This window comes from Erpetoichthys calabaricus, chromosome 6, assembly GCF_900747795.2.
Source record: "Erpetoichthys calabaricus chromosome 6, fErpCal1.3, whole genome shotgun sequence".
Lineage (NCBI taxonomy): Eukaryota > Metazoa > Chordata > Cladistia > Polypteriformes > Polypteridae > Erpetoichthys > Erpetoichthys calabaricus.
Window position 1 is genome coordinate 179737044 of NC_041399.2, and position 25784 is coordinate 179762827.

The 25784-nt window shown below is 39.3% G+C and overlaps 1 protein-coding gene across 1 annotated transcript in view; it reads right to left on the reverse strand.

The window, feature by feature from the left end:
- Positions 1–2310: 2310 nt before the first annotated feature.
- rnf32 (ring finger protein 32) overlaps positions 2311–25784 on the reverse strand; it is a 48400-nt gene continuing 24926 nt past the window's right edge. The window contains exons 7-9 of the mRNA XM_051929124.1: positions 24275–24383; positions 8219–8386; positions 2311–3153 (exon numbers count right to left, since the gene is read on the reverse strand). Of these exons, the coding sequence (XP_051785084.1) occupies positions 2920–3153; positions 8219–8386; positions 24275–24383 (511 nt within the window). The 3' untranslated portion in view covers positions 2311–2919. The remainder of the gene's footprint in view (positions 3154–8218; positions 8387–24274; positions 24384–25784) is intronic.

The following is a 25784-nucleotide window of genomic DNA, read 5'->3' on the forward strand; positions in this document are numbered from 1 at the left end:
TTCTATGTTCTTGGTGGAAAAGGAGTGGTGAGCCCTCTGTCCATCATCAGCCAGTGCACATGGTCTTTCAGTCTAATGTAAAAAACTCCTGGGATCTCAAAAATCAAAAAGTCTGGAAGAATAAAGTAATTGAATCTGGAACTGAAATGTAAAAGTTGAAAAATTGAATTGAAATTGATTTATTTTGGTCAGAAATGTTTCATGAAATTTAACAGTAATTAGACAGAATGCCAGGTAAACCTTGCAAAGTTGTATTTTAGGTCTACAAAAAATCTGTTTACATTTGCTTTAAGACACTAACCCGTATCAAATATTTAATAACAGAATAAATAACATGCTTCTTTATAAAGCAAGAATAGAGTTTAAATTACATTTGTTGTCCATATTTCACTTCATAACAGCAAGTGGGTCAAAATAAATTGGGTGAAGTGGGTCAAATTCAGGAATAAAAGAAAAAAAAAACTGAAAATACATCATGAAGCCCATTCACTACTAAGAAGTAAACAAATAACTTTTAAATATGCTTTTTATAGTGGTACATGTTTCATTTGAAAAGATGTATCGATCTCCTCGGTAAGTAGCCTTCCTAGCGTTCTGTTTACGGCCATAAAAACAGGTCAAAAATGTTTAATTTTTTTCAGTAAGAAAAAATGTTATTACATGTAACTGTAACATATATACCTAAACGTCAACCTAAACACTATAGGAAAGGTATGCCTAGTGTACACTGCTGTACTGGGACAGATTTACTACACATCCTTTGTGTGGCATATTTGAAGCAGTCTCCAACACACAGCCCAATGTTGCAACTGGGACAGCAGAAGTGTGTTACTTTGGACATTTCTCTTATAGTAAGTTTTCTGTTACTTGAGTAAGAGAGGACAGAATGTCAGTGCCTGATCTGCACAATCAACACACCCATTGTGTTATTGTAAGCTACCGTAGTGCAAGATTTAGCAAATTCCACATTTCCCCTCACACAAACATGAACAGTTGCCATATTGTGAACAGTGCCTGGGGGCTAACATCTTTCTTGTCCTTCTCCTTCATTGCAGTCATTTTGCCTTTTTTGTCACACTCCTGCTTGCACCACAAAGAACATTCAGGTGACCGAATTTACCAGGCATGTCATAACAGTTTCATTGTACAGTGACATATGCATTAATTTGACAATCTGTGCCCACATCTGAGGACCAATTCACTTTGTCACCACTATCACTTGATTCAATAAATGGTTCAGTTTCAGTTTGTTCTAAAACTGGCTTTGCAGCTTTTCATTTACACCCCATTATATTTTGATGAATGCTCCTCCTCGCTATTGAATATTGATGATACATTATAGTGGCAGAACACCTAGTAATTCTTTTTTGCAGCTTGATGAAAAATACTGTGCTGAGTGATATTTGGGCTTATCGCTGTAAAGTGAATTCCAACTCTGAGTCATACTTGGGGTTAATGCCAAGCAGGATAAAGTCCGTCAAATTAAGCAACTGATAAAATTTAAAACTGAACTGCGTTCTTTAGTATATAGAGTACTGATCTTTCTGAGGCTACATCCACACTACTTCGTTTTCATTTAAAAATTGCATTTTTAAACAAGCGGCATGGTGGCGCAATTGTAGCGCTGCTGCCTCTCAGTTAGGAGACCTGGGTTCGCTTCCCGGGTCCTCCCTGCGTGGAGTTTGCACGTTTTCCCTGTGTCTGTGTGGGTTTCCTCCTGGCGCTCCGGTTTCCTCCCACAGTCCAAAGACATGCGGATTAGGTAGATTGGCGATTCTAAATTGGCCCTAGTGTGTGCTTGGTGTGTGGGTGTGTTGTGTGTGTCCTGCGGTGGGTTGGCACACTGCCCGGGATTGGATCCTGCCTTGTGCCCTGTGTTGGCTGGGATTGGCTCCAGCAGACCCCTGTGACCCTGTGTTCGGATTCAGCGGGTTGGAAAATGGATGGATGGATTTTTAAACAAAATGATCTCCATCCACCCTAGCATTTTCACATTGTTTACAAAGGTATCTCCACCTATGGTAAAACAATTTTAAAAATTGCATTTTTAAACAAAAACAGTAGTGTGGGTGTAGCCTGAGTGTCCTTTCATTGAAGAAAATTTTTGAATAACTACAAAAATCTAAATAATAATAATCAATGACATTTATATGGCACTTTTCTTGCTACTCACATAGACAGAGGGGAACCAGTATGTGGCACCCACCTGGATGATGCAATGGCAGCCATCTAATTGGCTAACTATCTCTCATTCCTTCACCACACATTAGTTAGGTGGTGAAGAGGTGAAAGATAGTCAATCAGAGAGACAGGGGATAGTTATGGTGACAAAATGGACAAGGCCGTGATGGGCAGTTTAGCCAGGACACAGGGATAAACCCAACTCATTTTGAAAGATGCCCAGGAATCTTTAATGACCAAAGAGAATCAGGATCTCAGTGTTACACCTCATCCAAAGGATGGCACCATATTTAGGGCACAGTGCCCCTGTCATTGCACTTGGGATCCACACTCAAACTACACCAGCCGCACCAGCACCTCTTCCAGGAACAAAGCTAACTTTTCCTAGATGGTCTCCCATTCAAGGACTGGCCAGGCCCAAACATGCTTCACTTCGGCGGATGACTTGTTCTGAAGCACAGGTGGTATGTCTGCTGGTTAAATGACGGTGACTTCAAGAAAAAAACAAACTCTTCTGTTCTTACACAGCAGGAAGAAAGCAACTTGTTACAGCCACATGTCTGCGTAAGTTGGATGTGAAGTTCACATATGCTGACATTTATACCTCTTTTGCACTATAAAGATTACAGTTTAGAATAACTACAAAAATCAAAATTAAATTGCTCTGTATCAGTTTTTTGGAAGGTGAAAGCAACTTTTGTGATTCTTCCATTATTTTAGAAAATAATTCTGAGTTCATTAAAAGACCTTTTTCTGGTATGAAGATCTGCACAAAGGGCAGACAGGCACTTGCTCTTCAGAGAAGTCTTCAAAAGCCTGAAGGCACTTGTGGTGAAAGACGTGTGTACAAGACAAAAGGACAACTTGACGTATTTCAGTGCCTTTGTTTGCTGATGGTGGACTAGTGAAGCTTCCAAAACAGCTAAGTGGAGTGATGCAGATTGGACAGTCGAGAGTTTCTCGGAGAACTGCCTGCAAAATAATATGGATATCAATTTATTAATGTGTGACTTTAAGTCACTAGAATTTTATAAAAAAAATAGATGTAGTAAATAATACAGTTGGACAACATTGACATTTAATAATAAGGTACCCAAAACCAGTGCTCAAGTAAAACTATTGCTGCTTTAAAAAATATTACTCAAGTAAAACTAACCCAAAAAATTGCTTGAGTAAAAGTTTAAAAAGTTTCAAGTCAAAAAACTACTTAAGTGATTTTGATTTAAATTCTGCATTGCATTCTGTATTGAAACAATGCCAAAGTTAAGTTTTTGAACATTAAAAAAATATTGCAGTATATCTTTTCAATAAATTAAATTTACTACTTCCAATAAAAGTATGGTCAAATAAAAAAACACTTTTATGTACTATTTCATTAATTTTACATTTTTTAAACTGCACATAAATCTTTTCAAAAGTTTCAGCAGCGTTTAACAAAAGTACACCCATCTGCATTTCACACAAAATGAACCTTTTAGTTAAAACTCCATGACAAATGACAGAATCAGTTTAATAAAAGCATTCGTCTTCAAAACAAACCGTAACATGGCAGTACTATTCACTAAATAATGTGTAATAAAGTACTCTACCAGACTTTATCACTTCTAGTTTCGCATTCAAAGGGACGGTCTTTTGTTTTTTTTTTCTTGGGCCATTCCAAAGAGTTCACAATCTGCTTTAGAGCTGTGATACTCAGAAAAATGTGATCAACACATGTGACAAGGAAAGTGAACCACAGCACGTGAGCACACAAGTTTACCTGACGATAGCCTGCGGATGAGCCCTGCCCAAGTTGGGTGGGCTACCAAGAGGACAGCGTCAGCAGTGGAGATGGCGTGTCACCAACATCCAGCCCCACCCCATTATGCCAGCTGCAGCAAGGTGTGCTTGGAATGACTGCATATAAGTTTTCCAGATGTGCAGGTTTTTGCCAAAGTTGGCAAGCTAGAAAACTGCTCAGTGGTAAAAGTATCAAATAGGCGAAATGTGGTGTTTTGTGCTTCTTAAAAAATACATCACAGCTGTGAAAAAAATCCGAAACCTTAAAGAAATATTTAATAAATTTAATGCCAAAGTCAGTTACTTTTGTAGTTGAATTTGGAGAAAAGAGTGAAGGCTGCATTGGAAACAGAACATTGGGATGAGTGTTACTTTGGGACTTCACTGCGCTTGCATCTTTGCATCTGTCTCACATACGAGGAAATTAGAGAACAAATGGAGCACAGAGGCATCACAGCGAGGTAGTGCAGCAGAAAATATAATTTGGAAAATATAATGCATGTTTGAGCCCATGTGTAAGATTCAAAAACGCTCATATGACACCTTCACTGTTCACAGCTGACATCTACTCTTCCATTGCTGAGGCAGATGAAGAAGACTGCAGTACTGGATGAAAGAAAGAAAACTTAAGCAGTTATGTTGTGTTACTGATAATTATGAAAACTGAGCAAAATGGAAGGAAGAAAAGTAAGTGTGTCTTGAATTATTTGAAAAAAAAAAATGAGACCACGATATAAGAAAAAAAAATCTACAGTGCGCCCCCACAATGTTTGGGACGAAGACATTTTTCTTTCCTTTACGTATTAAAAACTGTTGTAGTTTCTATATGGCGTAACTGAAATGTATGCAAATACCCTTAAATGAAAGTCTGATATGTGCTCTTTAATCACATCTGAATTGTTTGATTTCTAATTTTAAACTGTGGAGAAGAGGGGTAAATCAAGGAAAAACGTGTCTTTGTCCCAAACAGTACTGAGGACACTTACAGCCATGTTTGTATCATAACTCAATGTAAAATACACCTGTTGTGTTGTTGACAAAGGGTTTTGTGTACTGGAAGGGCCATTCCAGCATGCAATTGGAGTACCACACAGTAAAGTTGCCAGGGTTAAATCAACTCTGTGTGAATCTGTTAAATATGGAGGGACTTGTTTACACAAACATCATTCTTAATGGGGGATTTTCTGTTGTTAGAGAAAACCTTTCTGTATGAATTTGTAAAGTGCTTCTGACTGTGACTGTGTGTATAACTATGACATTCTGTACCATTTGTATTTAGTACATGGGAATGACAACATAATGACAATTAGGTCTTTTTGTTTTGTTCTCAATAAGAATTTATATATAAGAAGATCCTCATATATAGTTATGCGCCAAAGACTTTTAATCTATCTGTTTAAATATATTGTGACCTGTAGATAAAATTAAGATACAAGTGTTCTAAAGATTATACCATTTATCTATATTCTGATTGGTGTCGTTTGAGTGTGTTGTGCAAATTAACCTAACTTACTTAAGGTCATTGCTTTTTTAAATGTTCCGATCTCATCACGTGGCAGGCTCCCTCAAGATCCCTTAAGCTTATTGTAACGTAACGGCCGACCCCTTACCCAGCCGGCAGCTACACTTCCAAGACCTGTGGCCTGGATAAATTACTGAGACTAATCTATAAATACCAAGCCGTACCTCTAACAAATAATATTTTCCCCTCAATTGATGGTTTAAACATAAGCACACAAAAGCAGATATGTAAAAATAGGTGGATAAATATATTAAATGAAACAATAACAAAAAAAAATGCAAATTTCACACATAGAAAATAAGTATATATACAGTGGAACCTCGGTTTGTGAGCATAATTCGTTCCGGAAACGTGCTCGCAGTCCAAAGCACTCGTATATCAAAGTGAATTTCCCCATAAGAAATAATGGAAACTCAGATGATTTGTTCCACAACCCAAAACCATTCATATAAAAATGATTAATACAAAATATAAAGTAAAAATACATAAAACAAATTAACCTGCACTTTACCTTTGAAAAGAATCATGGCTGGTGTGAGTGAGTTTATAAACTCTTGTGGGATTCCACCCAACTGGGCAACATGCGGAAGAGCGTCCCAAAGCAATCGCAGTCTCCCAGCGCTGTAGCAGTTCACCGTAAAAGCGAATCCGAAAAGATTGCGGACATGCTATAAGTGCCTGCCATCGATGGGTGATACAAGGAACAAGGAACATTATAAATGCGCAGGGCACAGTACTACTTGGCCACGACCCTGCCTGACTGCTGTGTCTGTGTATAGGAGAGCGGCAGATCCCACTACAATAAATAACCGCGAATAAAGCTGGTGTTGCTAAAGTACTGAGACTCAGCTTCATGTTTTGGGATGCAAGACGAGGACTCGCACGTCACAGCATACACACACACACACACACAGAGTCACAATGCTGTAGTAAACAGTATACGCACATACGGATGTTGACTATATGAGTGGGGCACACCGACTAAGGCGGAGAATAGGAGACGATTGCCCACAATCCCGCAGTGAGAGAGAGAGAGAGAACCATCAGCTTAGTTGTGATCACATGACACTCAGCAGACAAAGCTTATACATACTACTCGTATTGCAAGACCTCGCTCGTTTATCAAGTCAAAATTTATCAAAAATTTTAGCTCATCTTGCAAAACACTCGTAAACCAAGTTACTCGCAAACCGAGGTTTCACTGTATATAGATTTGTATATCCACCAAAGCAACAACGTGACAACACCAAATATACAATAACAAACCTTCCTTTGTCCCAGTAACAAACACAAAACACAAATAACAATGAATGAATACGGAAAATGCCAGTGATAGTGAACTTGAGTCCGAGTATACAACTGTCCTGAATACGGATGACTGGTCAACAGATAAGTGATGTGTTTGAATTTCCCTGAAAAAATGGAACAACCTCACCATGAATCCTCGGCGTGTGGTGGATAATGTAGTCCAATCCCGGGGTCCCTGGCGATGATTGAACTGAAGTAAGTCCGGCGGAATGATAAACAAACTGGATACCAAAGCGCGATGTGGAAAAATAGCAGGTGATGGTGGTTCGTTGTAGTGAAATGTAATCTCCGTCTTTCTCTTTCCTCCCGGTCTGTTCCCTCCTGATTGTTTATATAGTAATGAGCCGGATGTAATTGATTGATTGTAAACAGGTGCTTTGCATCTTGGGGCTACGGTTTCTCTCCATCCTCCGTCCCCCTGTATTTACGGGGACGACATTCACTGATGCACACATTATAAACAGCAAACGGGATGATGGAAACAAAACGCACTCAGTACAAACATTGAAAACACTATTACTATGTAGCCCCGCTACAGTAATAAAGAATGGAAAGAATATTAGAATATCAAAAATATTTGGAGACTATTCTTTGTTTACAGAGTATTTCCCTGACAGTGTGTACATCTTTATTTTTTCTTTTTTTTTATTCAATTTTCATTATAATCAGAAGGGAAATGCTGTCATTTATTAATCAGTGCTAATAGGCTGGTTTTGAGTTGTCTTTGGCTGGGGAGTTTTGCAGGACCTGGCAACCCTGACTGTGTAGATGAACAGGTGTTAGTGCCAGCAGCACACATTTGAAAATTCTCCCAGTTTCTCTGTATATGTTTCTGAAGTGAGAGAATCCTGTATTTTAGCATAAAAAAACACTGAAAAAATAATTGTGTGTATTTGTACAGCCCTTTTGTTTTCTGCTTGAATATTGCAGATACGAATGTGTTGAGCAAAATACATCTGAGTAAAAAGTAGTGATTTGCATTTGAAAATGTTATGAAGTAGCATTTTGAAGTAAAAGTTAAAATAGACGAAATATTTTATACTAAAGTACAAATATCCCCAATAGATACTCAAGTACAGTGATAGATAGACAGACAGATAGTTCCAAGTGAATTTTGTAAATTAACACATGATTCATTTATATACAGTAAATTATTTAGAAAGATTAAACTAAACAGCAGCAGTCTTATACCGTATCTTAGATAACTATAAAACACCAAATAGAACAGCAAAAAATGTAAGCAGATAAGGGTGATTATTATTTCTGCCATAGAAATTTAAAAGTAGCTCCTATTAAGTGACAGTTAATGTCTCAAAGCTGCAATGACTGTGTTGTAGCTACAGGCTGAATTACAGTAAGTACAGTACATTAATTCCACTGTCATTGCAAATTTTACCCAATTATTATTACTGTACTAAAGATGCTTACCTTTTGCTGTATCTCATCCCATTGCTCTTCAGAGATTTTAAACCTGTACTTGTCTTCATATTGCTGAATAATGGACCTACTTAGTGCCACAGAATTATCGATTTCAGAGATGAAGTTGTCAACGTTGGAATTACACATCCTTAAGAAATTCTGATTTAGTTCATGTAACTGAAATTGAAGATTAAAATAATTACAAAAGCATTGTACTAATTGAGAATGGGGTACTGTGCAGTAAGACACTGTATTTCAGTGAGATTCAGTCATCCACTCATTATTTATATCACTGGTCTGCACCAAAATCCTCTTACATTAAAAAATCAGTAGACTTTATTACTGCTGAATCTGCTTCTGCAATTGGAATTTGTCTACACAAACTATTTCCAACTGCCCTATATGCACCATCCTGCCAAATGTCAGCGTTTTAGCTAAAAAGGAACTGTTGGTTTTGTTGATGAGTAAGTGAGTGAGTGAGTCAGTCAGTTTTACATTTTATATATATAGATTTATACTTTTTTCAAGTCTAAATAATTATTGTAAAATATATTTTTTTCTTAAAATTAATGTTTTAATAGTAATACATTTTATTTTATATAGCACCTTTCCCATGTTTTTCATTTTAAACCTTCATCTCCCAAAAACAGGATGTGATAAAGGAATTCTGTTTCCAGATTTGGATTCTGCACCCTGAAGAACACCTCAAATTTTGACAGAAGCTAAAAGAGTTTTTTCATAGACAATGGTATCCAGATCATGGGATGGGATGAGACCTACATCGACACCACCGGGCACACACACTCTCTCACATCAGACAATTTAAAGTCACAAATTAACATGACACATACACAGGTCTGGAAAGTATGAGGAAAAATGGAGTATCCAAGAAAAAAACCATAGGGATGATGAAATATAAACCCAGTGTTCTGAAGTTGTGAGGCTGTACCACCATGCTTCCCTGCAGTTCTATATTGTTCTTGATAATAATAATAATAATACATTTTATTTATATAGCGCCTTTCCCATGCTCAAGGCACTTACAGAATAAATAAAGAACGGCAGAATATACAGTATATAGCATTGTACAAACCAGATAAATAAACAAAGAAGATTAAGACAGTAAATTCTGAAAAAAAAAAACAGACAACATAATTGATGGTCTCGCACACACATACAGGTTACATGAGCATCTTGACAGAGAAGTAAACTGAGAGAAGGGTAATAAAGTCAAGTAGAGCTAAAAGCCTTCCTGAACAGATGAGTTTTGAGTTGTTTTTTAAAAGAATTCATGGAGTCAGCTGACCTGATTAATTTTGGTAGGTCATTCCAGAGTCTGGGCGCTATACAGCTGAAGGCCCTGTCACCCATGGAGTGTAGATTAGTGAGGGGCACAACAAGATTACCAGAATCAGAGGACCTTAGTGGGCGGGCAGGCACATAGTGATGGAGGAGGTCACTGATGTAGTTTGGTGCGAGGTTATTTAAAGCTTTGTAGGTTATTAGTAGGATTTTATATTCGATTCTGTAGGACACAGGGAGCCAGTGAAGACGGAGCAGGATGGGTGTGATGTGCTCGCTGCTGCTGGTCCGTGTAAGGACTCTTGCAGCTGAGTTTTGAATAAGCTGGAGCTGTGATATAAGATTAGAAGGGGCACCTGCCAGTAGGGAATTACAATAATCGATGCGGGATGTGATAAAAGCATGGACAAGTTTCTCAGCATTAGAGAAGGAGAGGAAGGAGCGAACACGGGATATGTTACGGAGGTGAAAGTAAGAAAGTTTCTTAATGTGATTTATGTGGGCGGAATAAGTGAGGGAGGAGTCAAAAATGACACCAAGATTTTTTACAGTAGAGGCAGGTCTGATGAGATCACTGCTAAGATGGACAGGGAAGGAGCTCATTTTATTAAGTTGCATTTTAGTCCCAATTTGCAGGAGTTCAGTTTTATTGCAATTTAATTTTAAAGAGTTCTGCTCCATCCAGGTTTTAATTTCACTAAGGCAGGTTGTGAGCTGAGAAAGCTCTGATGAAGTTCCACTTTTAACATTGAAGTAGAGCTGAGTATCATCTGCATAAAAATGATAACCCAATCCATAACTACGGATAATATGGCCAAGGGGAAGCATATAAATACAGAAAAGCAGAGGACCAAGGACAGAGCCCTGAGGGACTCCTTGTGTGACTGGCACGGAGTTGGATCTGCTGTTGCCAAGACTAACAAACTCTTGCCTATCAGTCAGATAGGACTTGAACCACTGGAGGGCAGTGCCAGAGATACCCAGCATGTTCTCCATTCTGGACAGTAGGATGTCATGTCTGACTGTGTCAAATGCTGCACTGAGGTCTAACAGAATTAATATGCTGGTTTGTCCAGAGTCTGCTGCCATAAGCAAATCATTGGTTACCCGTAGCAGAGCAGTTTCACAGCTGTGCCGCGCCCTGAAACCAGACTGAAAGGGTTCCATCAAATTATTAGAGGTTAGGTAATTGGTGAGTTGGGAAGCTACAACACGCTCAAGAACTTTTGACAGGAAAGGTAAGTGGGAAATAGGCCGGAAATTGTTAAGATTGTCAGCATCAAGGCCAGACTTTTTTAACGTTGGGGTTACAGAAGCAATTTTAAAAGTGAGCGGCACAGAGCCAGTGTCAAGGGATGAGTTTATTATTGTTGTAACAGTCGGGATTATGGCATGAAGGCAGGATTTAAGTAGTGTGGTGGGGATGGGGTCCAGTACACAAGTAGTCGGCCTCATCTTACAAAGCAGGTTATTAACAGATGCAGATGTGACTGGTGAGAACTTAGAGAAGGAGCTGGATGGAGTGGGAAAACAGGGAGAGATATAAACAGATGATATATTTATGTTAGTTGAATTATTTAGATCTTTAATTTTGTTACGGAAAAAGTGGAGGAATTCCTCACAGACTTCAGTAGATAAGTTAGGAAAACTGGACACTGCTGCAAACTGCATTTTAATGTTGACAAAATCATGCTATGTTTTATGTATATACATCCATATCATAGGAAAACTGAATGTAGTGCCTCATCAGTCAGTTAATGGCTTCCAACATACTGGGCATGATGGAGTGCAGCCTGCTAAAATATTCCTGGACGGTTCTTTGAAAAGTGACACCAAGCATCCTTCTATCTGTCACCCTTACTAATTCTGCTGTAGTTGCCCAGATGTCTAGTAACTCTTCACTGCCACTCAGTGCCTGTCTTACCTCCTCCCTGTACTCACCCTTACAGTCTTCCTTTTTCAACATCCACTATTTGATCCTGAGCTCTGTGCTAACTCTCTTCTTCTATATACCCAGCATCATCCTACAGACCACCACCCTATGCTGCCTAACTACACTTTTCCCTGCCACCACTTTGCAGTCTCCAATCTCCTAAAGACTGATCATCCTGCATAGGATATAATCTACCTGTGTTCTTCTTCCACTCTTGTTCGTCACCCTGTGTTCCTCCCTCTTCTTAAAATAAGTATTCACAACAGCAATGTCCATCCTTTTTACAAAATTCACTACCATCTGACCTTCTGCATATATGCACTAACAACATTCATCGTCATACCTTCTATTTCCAGCTTCATAAGCATCACTCTGTCTGACACCCTTTTCACCTCCAAAGCACTCTTGACATACTATTCCTACAGAATAATCGCTACCCTATTTTCCTTCCATCCACACCATGGTAGAATAATTTGAACCTGCCTCCGATCCACCTGGCCTTACTCCCCTTCCATCTGGTCTCTTGCACACGCAATATATCAACCTTCCTGCTCTCCATCATTTCAGTTAACTCTCTGCCCTTATCAGTCATATTGCCAACATTCAAAGTTCCTAACCTCACTTCCACTCTGTTTACCTTCCTCTTTTTCCCCTGTCTTTGGACATGGCTTCCCCCTCTTCTACTCCTTCTTCGGCCAACAATAACCCAATTTCCGCCAGCACCCTATTGGCTAACAGTACTGGTGGCGGCCATTGTTAACCTGGGCCTCAACCAATCTGGTATGGAAATCTGTATTGTTTTTCGCATACTGATCTGCCCTTCCTGATGTAACCCTCCCCATTTATCTGGGCTTGGGACCAGGATGAAGAAACTCACTGGTTTGTGCATCCCCTGCGGCCTGGTAATAATGGCTCAGTGATAAGAATTATTATATGTGCAAGTCAGCGTTTATCTTTCTTTTTATATTTTCTTCCTTTTCAGTCATTCTGGTGTGTGTGTTCAGACCATATTGTATGTGTATACAGAGGAACCTCGGCTCACAAACGTCTCGGTACATGTACAAATCGGTTTACGACCAAAAAGTTCGCCAAACTTTTGCCTCGGTTCACAACCACACACTCGGTATACGAACAAGCCAGTTTCCCTTTCGGTTTGTAAATGTTCGGTCTCTCCCTGTGCATTTCCTGTGCAGCGAGCAAGAGAGTGAGCGAGAGAGCATGTGACACACACACACACACAGAGGCAGCGCGAGAGAGAGAGCACACACACAGGCAGCGCCAGAGAGAGACAGACGCACACACATAGGCAGCACGAGAGAGAGCTGCGCACACACACAGGCAATGTGAGAGAGAGAGCCGCGCACACACACAGGCAGCGTGAGAGAGAGAGAGGGCTGGACTCATAAGGTAGGAAGGCAGTTAAAGAATGCACTGGGTTTGATTTTGTTTTCACTTCTGTTTACAGCGATCGGTTCGTAGCGTGCATTGTTGCAATGTTACTTTTCTTGGTGGTTTATTAAATTACGGATTTTTTCAAATGTTCATTTTTTTCCCTGTGCTTAAAACTCATTAAAAAAAAATGTATTTTTAGCCAGTGGTTGGTAGCGCTATAGCGCGAACTATTGCAGTGTTAGTTTTCTCAGTTGTTCAAGGTTTTCTCAGTGTTATTCAATGTTTTTACATTTAGTTTACTATTACGCTGTGCATTCTATGGTTTAATTAACTATATTTGTGCTTAAAAACTTAAAAAAATATATATATTTACATACAGTTTGTATGGTCTAGAATGGATTAATTGTATTTACATACAGTCCTATGGGGGAAATTGCTTTGGTTCACGACCAAATCGGTTTACGACCAGAGTTTTGGAACGAATTATGGTAGTGAACCGAGGTTCCACTGTATATAGAGGGTGAGCCGAAATTATGTTAACACTAATGGTACTGCTATGTATATACTTATATACAATTTTTGTGGACAATTTATGTGTCACATATGGTACATGTGTTGATCATGATGGTGAACAAGTTGAGACATTCCTGTAAATCATCTTGCACATATGAAGTATATTTTGTGAATAAATTGTTTCTGCCATTCAAATGTTAACATAATTTTGACTCACTGTGTATTTATTTATCTATGTATTTATGTATTTATTTATTTAAGGAGCTTCTGTAAAAAATCTCATTTCCTCCTGGGGACAAATAAAGTTGTCTATTTAGCTGGTTTGGCTGCATTTCACTACATGATCAAGGGTGTTGCCATTTCCCTGTTTCTCTGAAAATTTTTTTTTTTTTTTTTGTTCTTTATTTCGTCTTATACGATTTCTCATATTAGAAATTTGTTAGTTTTCGCATACCCCTTGGGGTTAGAGCGCAGGGTCAGCCATTGTACAGCGCCCCTGGAGCAATTACAGGTTAAGGGTCTTGCTCAAGGGCCCAGCAGAGTAGGAGCTCTTTTGGCAGTGACGGGGATTTGAACCGGCAACCTTCAGGATACCAGCGCAGATCCTTAGCCTCAGAGCCACCACTCCGCCCTTTGCAAACAGATGAGTCAGAGCTGCCATAAATATACTGATATCCTCCCATTAAGTTTCCTTTTAGAAATTCTAACTTTTGAATGGAAAGGTGCATATGTACATTTTAGGCCTCTTTTTGTGCTTTTTACCTGTTTTTGAGCTTTTTGTAAATCTGACCCCAGGTGACTACTGTTGAGTAGTACATCATTGTGTGCCCTTGTAAAACTGAATGACAGACAACCTTACTTTATAGTTACTTTTGTTACTGTATGCTTATTAGTGTGGAGTGATGCGAAAACAAAAAAATGGCAAAGGTGATGGAAAAATGTAAGTCTGGTAGTGAGAAACACAATGAACTGAAAAGACAGTTAGAAAACATACACAAACAACAAGAGGGTATGTTTCTGGGCTGAGAGTTCTCCATGTAGCAATAACACATACCACCAAAATCTGTCAGCAGACTATAATTCCCAGGGTAGCACCCACTTAGCCAGAACACTCACCAAACCTGTGCAACACAACAACAACATTGCAGATGCAACTAAGGCCAGAGCTGTGAAAGTTGAGCATTCATTCAGTGCAAGTTAGTAGGAATTATTCTGATATGAAAGATTTTCGACCCAGCACTTTGGCCTAATAAAAAGACATCATCAGAAAAAGTATTAATGAAAAGCAAACATTTGGAAATCAAAGATGTCACTTTCCAGAAAACCAGCTCATCATTTTCATATGCACTGTGCATAGCATTTCTTAACTGATCGTGGACGACACCCCACGCCAACACACTGCTCCGACAATCGTTCGTTTCACAGGCGCAACAGGAGGAAAATCATTGACTATTGCACTTCATTCATGCAACGCTCTGATGAGCACGAGGGATCTCTCCACCCTGCTTTGACAATCGTACTAAATTCAACTGAGGGCCCCCCTCCTGTTGATTAACGTAAACTCACAGAGGGGAACCCTACGCTGAATCCCCAAACTGGTATGTAAAAAACTGGGCCGTATCACCACAAAGGTTGGGTTAAACAGGCATAGACTACGGCTAGTCCTTTACATGTCTAAAGACACTTTTGGGATGGAAAAGTGGGACTTTACTCAGGATTTTTCTAAAAGCCTGATAACTCAAATTGTAAGCTCATGTTTTTGTTTTTTAAATAACTAGTAGCCTAATAAGTATTAAGTTCAGTATCATGTATAATTTTTCTTATTACTCTGTGCATTGGTAGGTGCAGTTAGTTGGGGACATTTGTGGTTACTTGCACCTGGACCCATGTATGGGTTGTGCTGACACTGGTTTCTTAATTTTGGTGAATTCCTCACAGAAACAATAATAGGACACAACTTTTACACCAGTAACTAAATTGTGTGTTTTGCACAAGCACTCACAGTGGGATTTTGTTCCACAAACTACTCAATTTGAAGGAGCCCTTATGAACATACTGTACAGCTAACTCCATAATCAAACTACAATGTTGCAATAAATACGGAATGTCTTCTCTCCAGCAAGCACACATACAACAAATCATATTTATTTTACATATGGCGGAAATTAGTCTCTAGAGAAAAATATATGAAAGCACAGTACAGTGCTGTTTTAAGCAAGTTTTCAGAAATTTTGAATGTTTTATCCAATCTGTTATGTTGAGAGTGCTTGCTATTCAGGGGTCTCTTACTCTGAGGAGTTTTGAGACCTTTCCTCCTTTGCACAGGGTGTTCATTTGGGTAATTTGCAGACTCTATATACCTTAGTCAAATGGAGTGTGCAAAGTTATTGGAGGGAGAGCAACCTTAAAATCTTTACTCCCTGTGGCAGGAGGCCTACAAATTGATTAAAACAGAGCAATATAAAAAAAAGGAACAGAAATCAAAGTATTGGAAAAACATATCCAGATGGCAACCTGTTAAGAAAAGCATTGAGTTCAGCAACATTTATTTTGCTCCCAAGCTGAAGACTAACACAAGAATGTGAACATCTGGGAAAAGATCAAGGGACAAAGAGGATGACATAAATGTACTGTTGACATAATTGTGGTTTATTCCAGTGCTATTTTGTTTCAAGTATTTTAATGCCTTGTATTAAACCTTTAAAGCTTTCTTTACCCATGGCTGGCAGACTTTACATCCACCTTTTAATGTGTCCAAACAGGAGAGTGGGCATGAATAAGAGCCACATGCTGACGTCACAAACGGATTTCTAATCAATTCAGCTTTACCACGAGCATTCAAAGGGCATCTGGTCACACCAGCCCAAAAGTCATGTAGAAACAAGACAAGCAACAACAACAGAGAAATCACACAGTCTGCAGTGCAGGTGATCCATCTTATTGTCAGCAAATTGCCTCCTAATGTGTTGACTTATGTTAAAGCTTCAAACTTGAAATGAAAAGCCTGGAATTTACTGCATATTAAGGAATCGCATGATAAGCTTTTTCTCCTTTAATATCCTTCAAATCCCTGCTGCCTGGTGCCACTGCAAGGTAGCAACAGAATGTTTGCCATCCCAGTGTGATAAAGGAAGTCCACAATCTGAGTAAACCTCAAGCTTTATTCTGTTTGACGAGATCTAAATTAAAATTGCTGTAAAAGTCAAAGTGGCCAGGGATGGGTGGGAGGAGGAGGGGAAGGCACTTCGCTTTTTCAAATGCCTTCTTAGACCTGTCAATACACAGAGTGCTGGTGCGTAATGTCACATGTCTGAAGAGATTTAATGGCCACAATAAATAACAAACTGCACTTAGATAACTTGTGCAAGCAGCGTTTCTTGATAAAGATCAAAGAATTTCACTATTGAAGGTGACATTTTGCCTTGTACACACATTACTACTATTAGTATACTGTTCTTTACAGCACTGTTTGCTTTCTTTTGATCTAAAGTAAACTAGCCATGTCAATTTCTGAGCTTGATTTTCTAGTATGGGGTCATGAAAAGCCTATGCTGGAGAAACTGAGGACAGGAGATAGGTGTATATGGGATGCCAGTCCATTGTCAGGCCCACTCATACATATCAGGTCAGTATAGAGTCACCAATCAGGCTAACACATACTGCATGTCCCAATGTGACATGGGACTACAAAGGCAGGCCACAAATCAAATCCAAGCACCCATAAGTGGTGAGACCGCAGCACTAACCACCATGCTGGGTTGTGACATGGGACTACAAAGGCAGGCCACAAATCAAATCCAAGCACCCATAAGTGGTGAGACCGCAGCACTAACCGCCATGCTGGGTAAATAATGAGGACTTACTGGATCAAAAGGAGCCAGTTGAGCTAGTTTAGACATCTGACTAGCATGTTTCCTGGACATTTTGGGCATGAGACCATGGGCAGACCCAGGATCCGCACTGGAGAGATCTCTCAAATGGCCTGACAATGTCACAGTATTCTCCTGGAGGAGCTGGAGGTAGTGGTGGGGAAAAGGGATGTCTGGGGGTCTTTGCTTAGACTGCTGTTCCTACAACCCAGATCTGAATAAGTGGCAGAAGATAGATGGATGGAAAGATGGACTTACAGTATCACATTAAATATCGGCTAAGACTCCAATTTTGTTTAGTTATAGCATTTCCGTTGATTAAGGTTCTGGGCCTGGTAAAGTAATAATTCAGCATTTCATAAATATCAAAACATATATGCTGAAGAAAATACTGCAAATTAAGAAAAATATGTCGCAAGTCACAGTGCTATTAATATTTTAATTTTGTAATCTTAAAACCCTAAATGTGCAAGATTAGTTTCACACCAGGAGGTGGGGTAAAGTCATTTTTACCAGAGGACCTCTCTAATTTTATTCCCATCCTAATTGCTCATGTCAGTAACTTTTTACGGATTGCACATTAACATCTCAGTAAAGATTTCGGTGCCTTTTACCTTCTATAAAATGTTAGTAAAAACACAACTCTAGATTAAACTACTCCTGTGTGCATTGACATGTCAGTAAAATTCTGTCATTTGAGTGATTTGGATGGGACTAAACTTATAGAGGTCCTTCTGTAATAACTTTACCCCACCTGCTGGTATAAAACTAATCCCATCAGATGAGGGCTTTAGAAGGAGTGAAACAATGAAGCAGTATGGTAGTTATGGATCAACAGCAAAAGAGAACTGTAAATCTATAATCAACAATAATCTATAGTGTTGATTGGTGAAATTTGCCATTCTGCATTAAATATCCTGTGTTCGCTGAAATTATTTCTAGAAAAACGTTTTTGTTCCCAGCGGCCCATGATGCTTTACAAGGCAAGCATGACATTACAGAGGTGTGTCAGCCAGTATTAGGGCAATCCCCTGAGTAAATAATGCAGATCCTAGTAGTAGGCTAAAAATTATTGAAAAACCTGTAAATACATTTAAACACAAAAAGTGCACACAGAAGGAAACCGGAAACCTAAAGTTTTATTTTTTTTAAAATAACATATTTTTGAGTGGACTTTCATGTTGTGCAGTTGTTGCAAACAGAACGGAGTGAAGAATCCACACAGTGTTGCTCTTATTTGGTAGCAGCAGCAGTGAATGAGCAAAAGCATGTGACAAGTCAGCCCCACATCAAATCTACTTGATGACACCAAGTCTAAATGTTGGCTAATTGCTGACAGTTTTTACTATGATGAATGCCCGTTACCTACTTAATCCAGTCCATTGTAAGGCACCGTCGCTTATACTGAGACAATTTAGAGTCATCAATTATCCACCTATGTAATTATTAAGAAAACACGCCAAGTTTCAAACCCAGTCTCCTGGTGTTGTGGGACAGCGACACCAACCACCATATGAAGCCAAGTGCTTCCATATTTATTCATTAATATTTTAAACATGGAAGTCAAGTGTCTGTTTCTGTATCTCAGTGTGCCCAGGTTTTTTATTGGCCTGGCCTAGAATTTACATTGACTGTCAACTCTAAATGGGGCCTCTTTAAGTGTATGTAGGTATGTGGCTGAGTGTGTCCAGAAATGGACTGGCACACCAACAAGGACTGATTGCTCTAAATGAAATAAGAATGTTCAGAAAATGGATAGATGTAGGAGCATGGCACTACCTAACTTTCAATTTTATTACTGGTTGGCAAATATACAGGCCATAAAGACCTAGACATAGACACAGATCAATGCATATACAGAAGCCTGTTCTGCAACAGAATTAAAAACTTGCAGTACTTCTTTATATTCCTTGCTCTGTGCCCCAGTAAATACAAATTATTGTCAATAAATTAATAATCCAATCGCCCTTCATTCACTTAAAATATGGAACCAATGTAGGAAGCACTTTAAGACTTATCTGTTGCACTACTACATGACAACCACTCTTTTCCACCATCTCAAACATACACAGTATTTAATGCTTGGATAATGTCGGAGATTAAAACATTTAGAGACTTGTACATCACTAATGTTTTGATCCTACAAGCAATTAAGCTTCAAATTTAACTTTTCATCAATACAATTGTTCCACTACTTTCACACTAGAAACTTTCCTAAACTGAACCTGCCCAATTTTCCTCACCTTCCACCTTACATTTCTATTCCAGAAATATTGATCCAGGCCCGGTCTTAGGTATTATGGGGCCCTAGGTGAAAGGGGGGTCCAGGGGCCCCCTGAGGGGGGGCCAAACCCCCCTGGAAGCTCTGTGAAATGCGTGAAAATTAGACCAAGGAAACGTTTTCTTGTAACGTTACGAGGTCATCACCCTGTGTCCCTTTTTTGCCCAGAGTAGTTAGCTGCTACAATTTAGCCAGTTTGAACTGTTAAACATGCAAGGGGAGGGGCGGGCCGGGGGCCTGGCCGCCGTCGATCCGGGGCCCCCCGGACGCTGGGGCACTAGGCGGTCGCCTACTTCGCCTATGCCTAAGGCCGGGCCTGATTGATCAGTCTTGAAGACTCCATAATTTATAAAAACATTTTAAAGTCCCTTCCTCTCAAAGATCCAGGGTGCAATTGGGAAAGTATCTTTCATTTAACATTTCACAAAAGGATGGAAAGCAGGAGTGCACAGAAAACATTCTAGCTCCATATGTGCAAAGCACTAAATTATTTAAATTAAAATATTACATCAAGCACATTTATCCCGATTAAAACTATCAAAAATGTTTCCAGGGCAATTAACCCTGTGAATGCTGCAATCTAGCGTAGCCTCACTAGGCCACATGTTTTGTGCATGCGCCAAATTAACATTGTTTTGGACAAAAATCTTTGAATGCCAATCAGATAGCCTTGGTGTCACAATCACTCCTAACCCATTAACAGCTGTGTTTGGTGACTCCCAGCTGGACCTAAAGTGGAGAAGGACAAACAAATCATAACTGCCTTTACCTCACTGCTAGCACATAGACTTACTTTGCTCAACCAGAAGAATTCCAACCCACCACCTTGGTAATACCTAACTTTCAATTTTATTACTGGGTGGCAAATACACTGGCCATAAAGACCTGGACATCGACACAGATTAATGTATACAGTATACGGAAGCCTGGTCTGCAATAGTCAATCGGTAACTGATGTCCTATATTATCTGAAATTGAGAAAAATCTAATTCTCATTCAGAGGATCTGTTCAAAACTATTTTAAAATATGGCAAGATCTAATCAATAACATTTTAGAATAAGCTTCTATATCAGTGAAAAGGATGCACTTCCTTCCTTATTGCTTCAAAGATTTGCTTTTTTGGCTGGCTCTCCTCTCTGTTTCTTTTGGGTGCAGTATACATTTTGGTTTTGTTAAGTTTGATTTGATTGTATGGTTGTTATTTACTTTTAATTAAAATTAATATAAATAAAATTAAAAAAAGAAAATGGACAGATGCATGTTTTATGTGCAAAGGGAATTTAATTCACAGACATCACTGTAAACACAGCATCTTCTCATGTATGAGAGCTCTTCAATGATCTGTAGACAGTAACTGGAATGGCAAGTGAAATATAATCATACATAAAAGCAATAGAAAGAGAAAAAATGGAAAGTAGAACAGAAGTTCAGCTATATATGTATAAATATCAAAATTCAGGATTTGGCTTGCATCCAAAACCCAAATGCTCAATGACTGTATGATACAAAGATCTGTCATGCTGACTTTATTTGTTGTTTTATGTGATGCCCTTTGATACTAATATGTCCATTTCTGTTGCTTCTGATGTTATTCTTTTTTAAAAGTAGCTCAAGTTCCTTGTCCCTGTCACTGTTTGCACATCTGCATATGGCTGCTGGCTGTAATTTACCAATTTCCGATATTGCTGCAGTATTACTAAATTCTGAGCTGTTACAGTCTGCTCTCTGAATACTCACATTGAGTTTTGGTGTGTCTCCTGGCAATTACTAATAGGTCCAGATTAAATATGGCGAGGTGATTCTTCAGTTAACAATGAAAACGTTACAGAAACTGTGGATGTAAACTTGGGACTCTCCGAGGATTGTCTAAATACCAAAGATTAAGAGCTGAAAACTTTTAACATACACAGATGACAGAATGAAACATGTTAAACAAACTACTCAAAGCCCAAGTGAGTGACTCAGATGCTGTTTGAGTATCAAAGTATGCTTTGATGTGATTTAAGATTCCAGAGTCAGGCTACAATTTCACCCATGAGCCCCAAAAGAGAGTTGCTTTTGTTTATGTCCCTGGGGACTGGAATTTAAAAACCCTCTATATCAACACATATACTGTATAATAACTAGCTGGTCCACATAAAATCCAGGACTTGCATAGATGTTAAAATCGCACAGACATTCCCACATCCACTTGTTTTCTACTCTATAAAAGTTTTATGCACAGACTATAAAACAACTCAGATTGCAATGTCTACAAAACAGACTTTGTACTTCTTAACAGCAAAATACCACCTGAAAAAAAAATCAGTTTATTTTCTGAAGTCATTTTTTCCAATATAGGTCATGGCAAACTGGAACTGAACCCAACAGCACTGGGTGAAAGGCAGGAATCAGGTCTGATAGATCGCAGGAACAGAACCACACATCACAAGGAGACATCTAGCGTAAGTTCACATCCAAAAACAAATTGGATACATCTGAAACAGGAACCCAAAATCCTGTGTTTACCAAGTGTGGGTAGATCAAACGCAGTATTGGTGCCTCCATGAGTTCTCAAGATTATGGGGTAGTAGTCAGGTTGAATGGCTGTCAGATTATGAACTTAAGATGGGAAGATACGGATTGCTTATGACTTGGCAGACTGGAAGGAAGTCCCCACAGCTAAGAATGAGCCAGAGCCCATGATCTAGGCTGAAAATTAATTGCCATGAAGGAATCTAGGAATCACCTAGTGGATATGTCTGTTTAATATGAGTTCAACTCTTACTCCCAGAAGAGCTTCTCCTACACTTGTGGCTTAGGTTTTGAATTTTGAATATAATGCTCTCAATTCAAGCTGTTAGTAGTGAAGAAGAATGCAAGGAACAATAACTACAAATGAAGGGTCAGTGATGGCTGTCACTATAGAAAAACTAGAACCAATTGATGGACATCATATGTTAGGAAAACTGTCAAGCAGAAAAACAGAATTGAAGACTATAAATGTAGCAAAAGTTGCATTTGCTGAAACAAAATTTTGGACCTGGGTAGAACACAGTGTTGTATAACGTAATTAACAGACATTCCAGAGTAAAAGTAGAGTTAACTTTCCAAAAAGTTAAAGCAAGTGAAAGTACAATTTACCCATGAACAAATAACTCAAGGAGAAGTTTTTAATTATCTGATATATCTTGGCAGAGACACCCATGTCTCTAGTGACTCTTCCTGTGAAGTCAATAGACGGACTGGGAAAGCATGGGGGATCATGAGGTCGCTGGAAAGGGGTGTGTTACGCTCTCGATATCTATGCAAAAGGACGAAGGTCCAAGTCTTTAGAGTCCTGGGGCTTCCTGTCTTGCTATATGGTTGTGAGACATGGATGCTACCCAGTGACCTGAGGCAAAGACTGGACTCCTTTGGTGCTTTGTCTCTTCAGAGAATCCTTGGGTACCGCTGGCTTGACTTTGCTCATGGAGTCCTGAATGAGGCACATTACCTGCATTATGAGTGAGCGTCAGTTACGGCACTACAGCCATGTGGCACGATTCCCTGAGGGTGATAGGGCTTGTAGGATCCTATTGTTGAGGACCCGATTGGCTGGATCAGGCCAAGGGGTCACCCACGTAACACCTGGCTGCAGCAGATAGAGGGTCATTTCTAGAGGGTGGGACTGGACCGCATGTCTGCCTGGGGGGTTGCCAACCGGCATCCCGAGCTGTTTCGTCGTGTAGTGAGTGCGGCAACACGCTGTACCGGTGCATGCTGCCCAACTTGATTTGACTTGACTTGATGTTATGTGTGCTTAAGTATGAAAAGTACAAATAATGTAAGCTCTCTCCTAGTTTTATATATAGTCAAAACATTCTTACAAACTACAGATAATCCAGGCTACCTTTTTTTCTGTCTTTGTTGTGTCAAGACCTACTTTCTCGCATGCCCTCATTGAATTAAGTGGGATCGCCAAATTTGAGCGGTTCCTGTGCAATTAATAACGATTGTCAGAGCAGGGGTTTCGGAGGTAGGCTGTGTATCTGCCCCAATCTACCCATCTGCAATGCCGCCACGACTGGGAAATGCTGCTCTAGCAAACCCTATCTGACCACTGACCTTTTCCAGAAACACCTCCGCGATAACATTTTAAAATTTTCAACTTGAGGCAATGCAAAGTTAAGCATGGAGCCAGTTCCACCTATTTGCCAATATCCTGTGGAGTCCCAGAACACACCAATTGACAAACTGGGAGAACAACTTATATAAAAGGTCATGTACGAGATAAAGAGATATTATAAGAGCACCTCCACCCAGTTATGTTTTTGAAAGTGAAGGTAAAACCAACCAAAAGGCGAGAGGCCATCTATGTGGGCACTTCTTCAGTTCTCGTATAGCTAAGTGCAAGAAAATTACGCAAGTGATAGGAGTTTTGGCACCTTACTTTTGACTTCACTTTTGTTAGCTTTGGCAATTAGTTTTGTTTGATTTTTCTACTACGTTTCTGTGCTTTCTTTATACACTTTAATCAATGTCCAGTTTTTTCTTGTGTATATCTTATGTTTCTTTCTACCAATCCTCACAACTTAAAGCTGTGATCTGGCAAAACAACAAGAAAAAGTGATAAAAAAAGTTAAAGAAAGACAACTACAATATACAATGTACATCTTATTAGTAAGAGGTGATAATTCAAGAGAATGAGTAAAAATACAATTTATATTATTATAATTCAAACAATTAGCAAATTCAAAAATGGGTGGGTGGACGCATGGATGATTAAAAGGTCTTTCTGTACAATTCTACTCACCTTTTCTTCAAAGAATTTTCTTCTTAAGTTTTTATCTTTGGGAGGAATTGTTTTTCTTATGTGCCTGTACCATTTTCGAATAACATATCCACGCCAGTATGCTTGAATTCTAAAAGCCAAAAAAGTATACATTTTTATGTAGGTTTCTGTAGCAACCTACAGTATTTGCTATGTTGATTGCCCCGATATTTTGTTATAAACATGAATAGTTAAATAAGAGGCATAACAAAGTTAACATATTTCTCTAAATTTTTACACATTCCTCAATGGGTGGCACAGAGGTCCAGTGGTTAGCATTGCTGCCTCACAGCTCCAGGGCCATACATTCAAATTCAGCCCTCGTAACTGTACAGAATGTCAGTTAGGCTAATAGGTGACTCTAAAATGTCCGAGTGTTGGGAGTGGGTATGAATGTGACCAGGACTGCTTACTTCCAGGTGATCAGCGCTCTCTCGTGATAGTCTCCAAACAACAAAGCCTTCAACTGCATTATACAGGGTTGAAAAGAAATGACTGAATGAATGCTTTGATGTTTCAGAACATCACACCCATAAAGGAGCAGTGAATGTGTTGTGATGGATTTAGCCTTTGTCGTTCTCTTCAGAGACAAAGGAACTGTCTCTAAAAAGGAAAGCAGGCATTTTAGGTATTTAACGAAAATGCAAGATTGCCATGAAGCTGCTGACAAAAACAGTTCAGCAAAACCAAATTCATTTAGGACTGAGTGCACAGCACAGAGTGCATGGAAGCAACAAGCCCAGGACAGAGAGCCAGTCCATCGTAAACCTCTGCACAGGCAGCAAACAGGTGTGCAATTGAAACCCATGAGAGCACAGTGCTGGTCTTTACATGAGGTCATCAGACGATATGAATCTACTTATCCATCTATCTATTATAAAACCTGCGCAATCCAGCGCAGGACTATGGAGGCCACAGATTATCCTGACAGCATTTATCTATCACAAGGCCAAATCCAGCCCTGAACCAGGTACCAGTCTGTCTCTGGGCAAACTTACACTGAGCTAATTTAGAGTCACTGGTCAATAAAAACTTTGTCACAGAACAACTTAGGGGTGTTTTAAAGGTAATTGTTTCATACTGAATTCAGAAATGTACCAGAATTATTCTGTCATTGACTTTCTGAGTTTTCTTTAGATTGTATATTTAGAATGTTGGTTGATAGTCTCTCTTCAACCTTCAGCCAATCTTCGAGTAACAATCAGGGCTGCAACTGATACCCATCAGGGGCCTTCTGTTTGCTAATGACTGTTCTGTTTGCTAATGAAGCATTGACAGGTTCTCTAACATCTGCAGAATTTTTGGTCTTACCAACAATAGCACAAAGACTGAAGTAATGCATCAGCCAGCTCTTGGGAAGCCCTGTGTCATATCCAACATTGTTATCAATGGACAGAAACTAACCCAGAAATAGACACAGAAGTCCTCACACTCTCAGGTCTTCCCAGCATTTACGCCATCCTGATGCAGCTCCAGCTCTGATGGGCCTGCC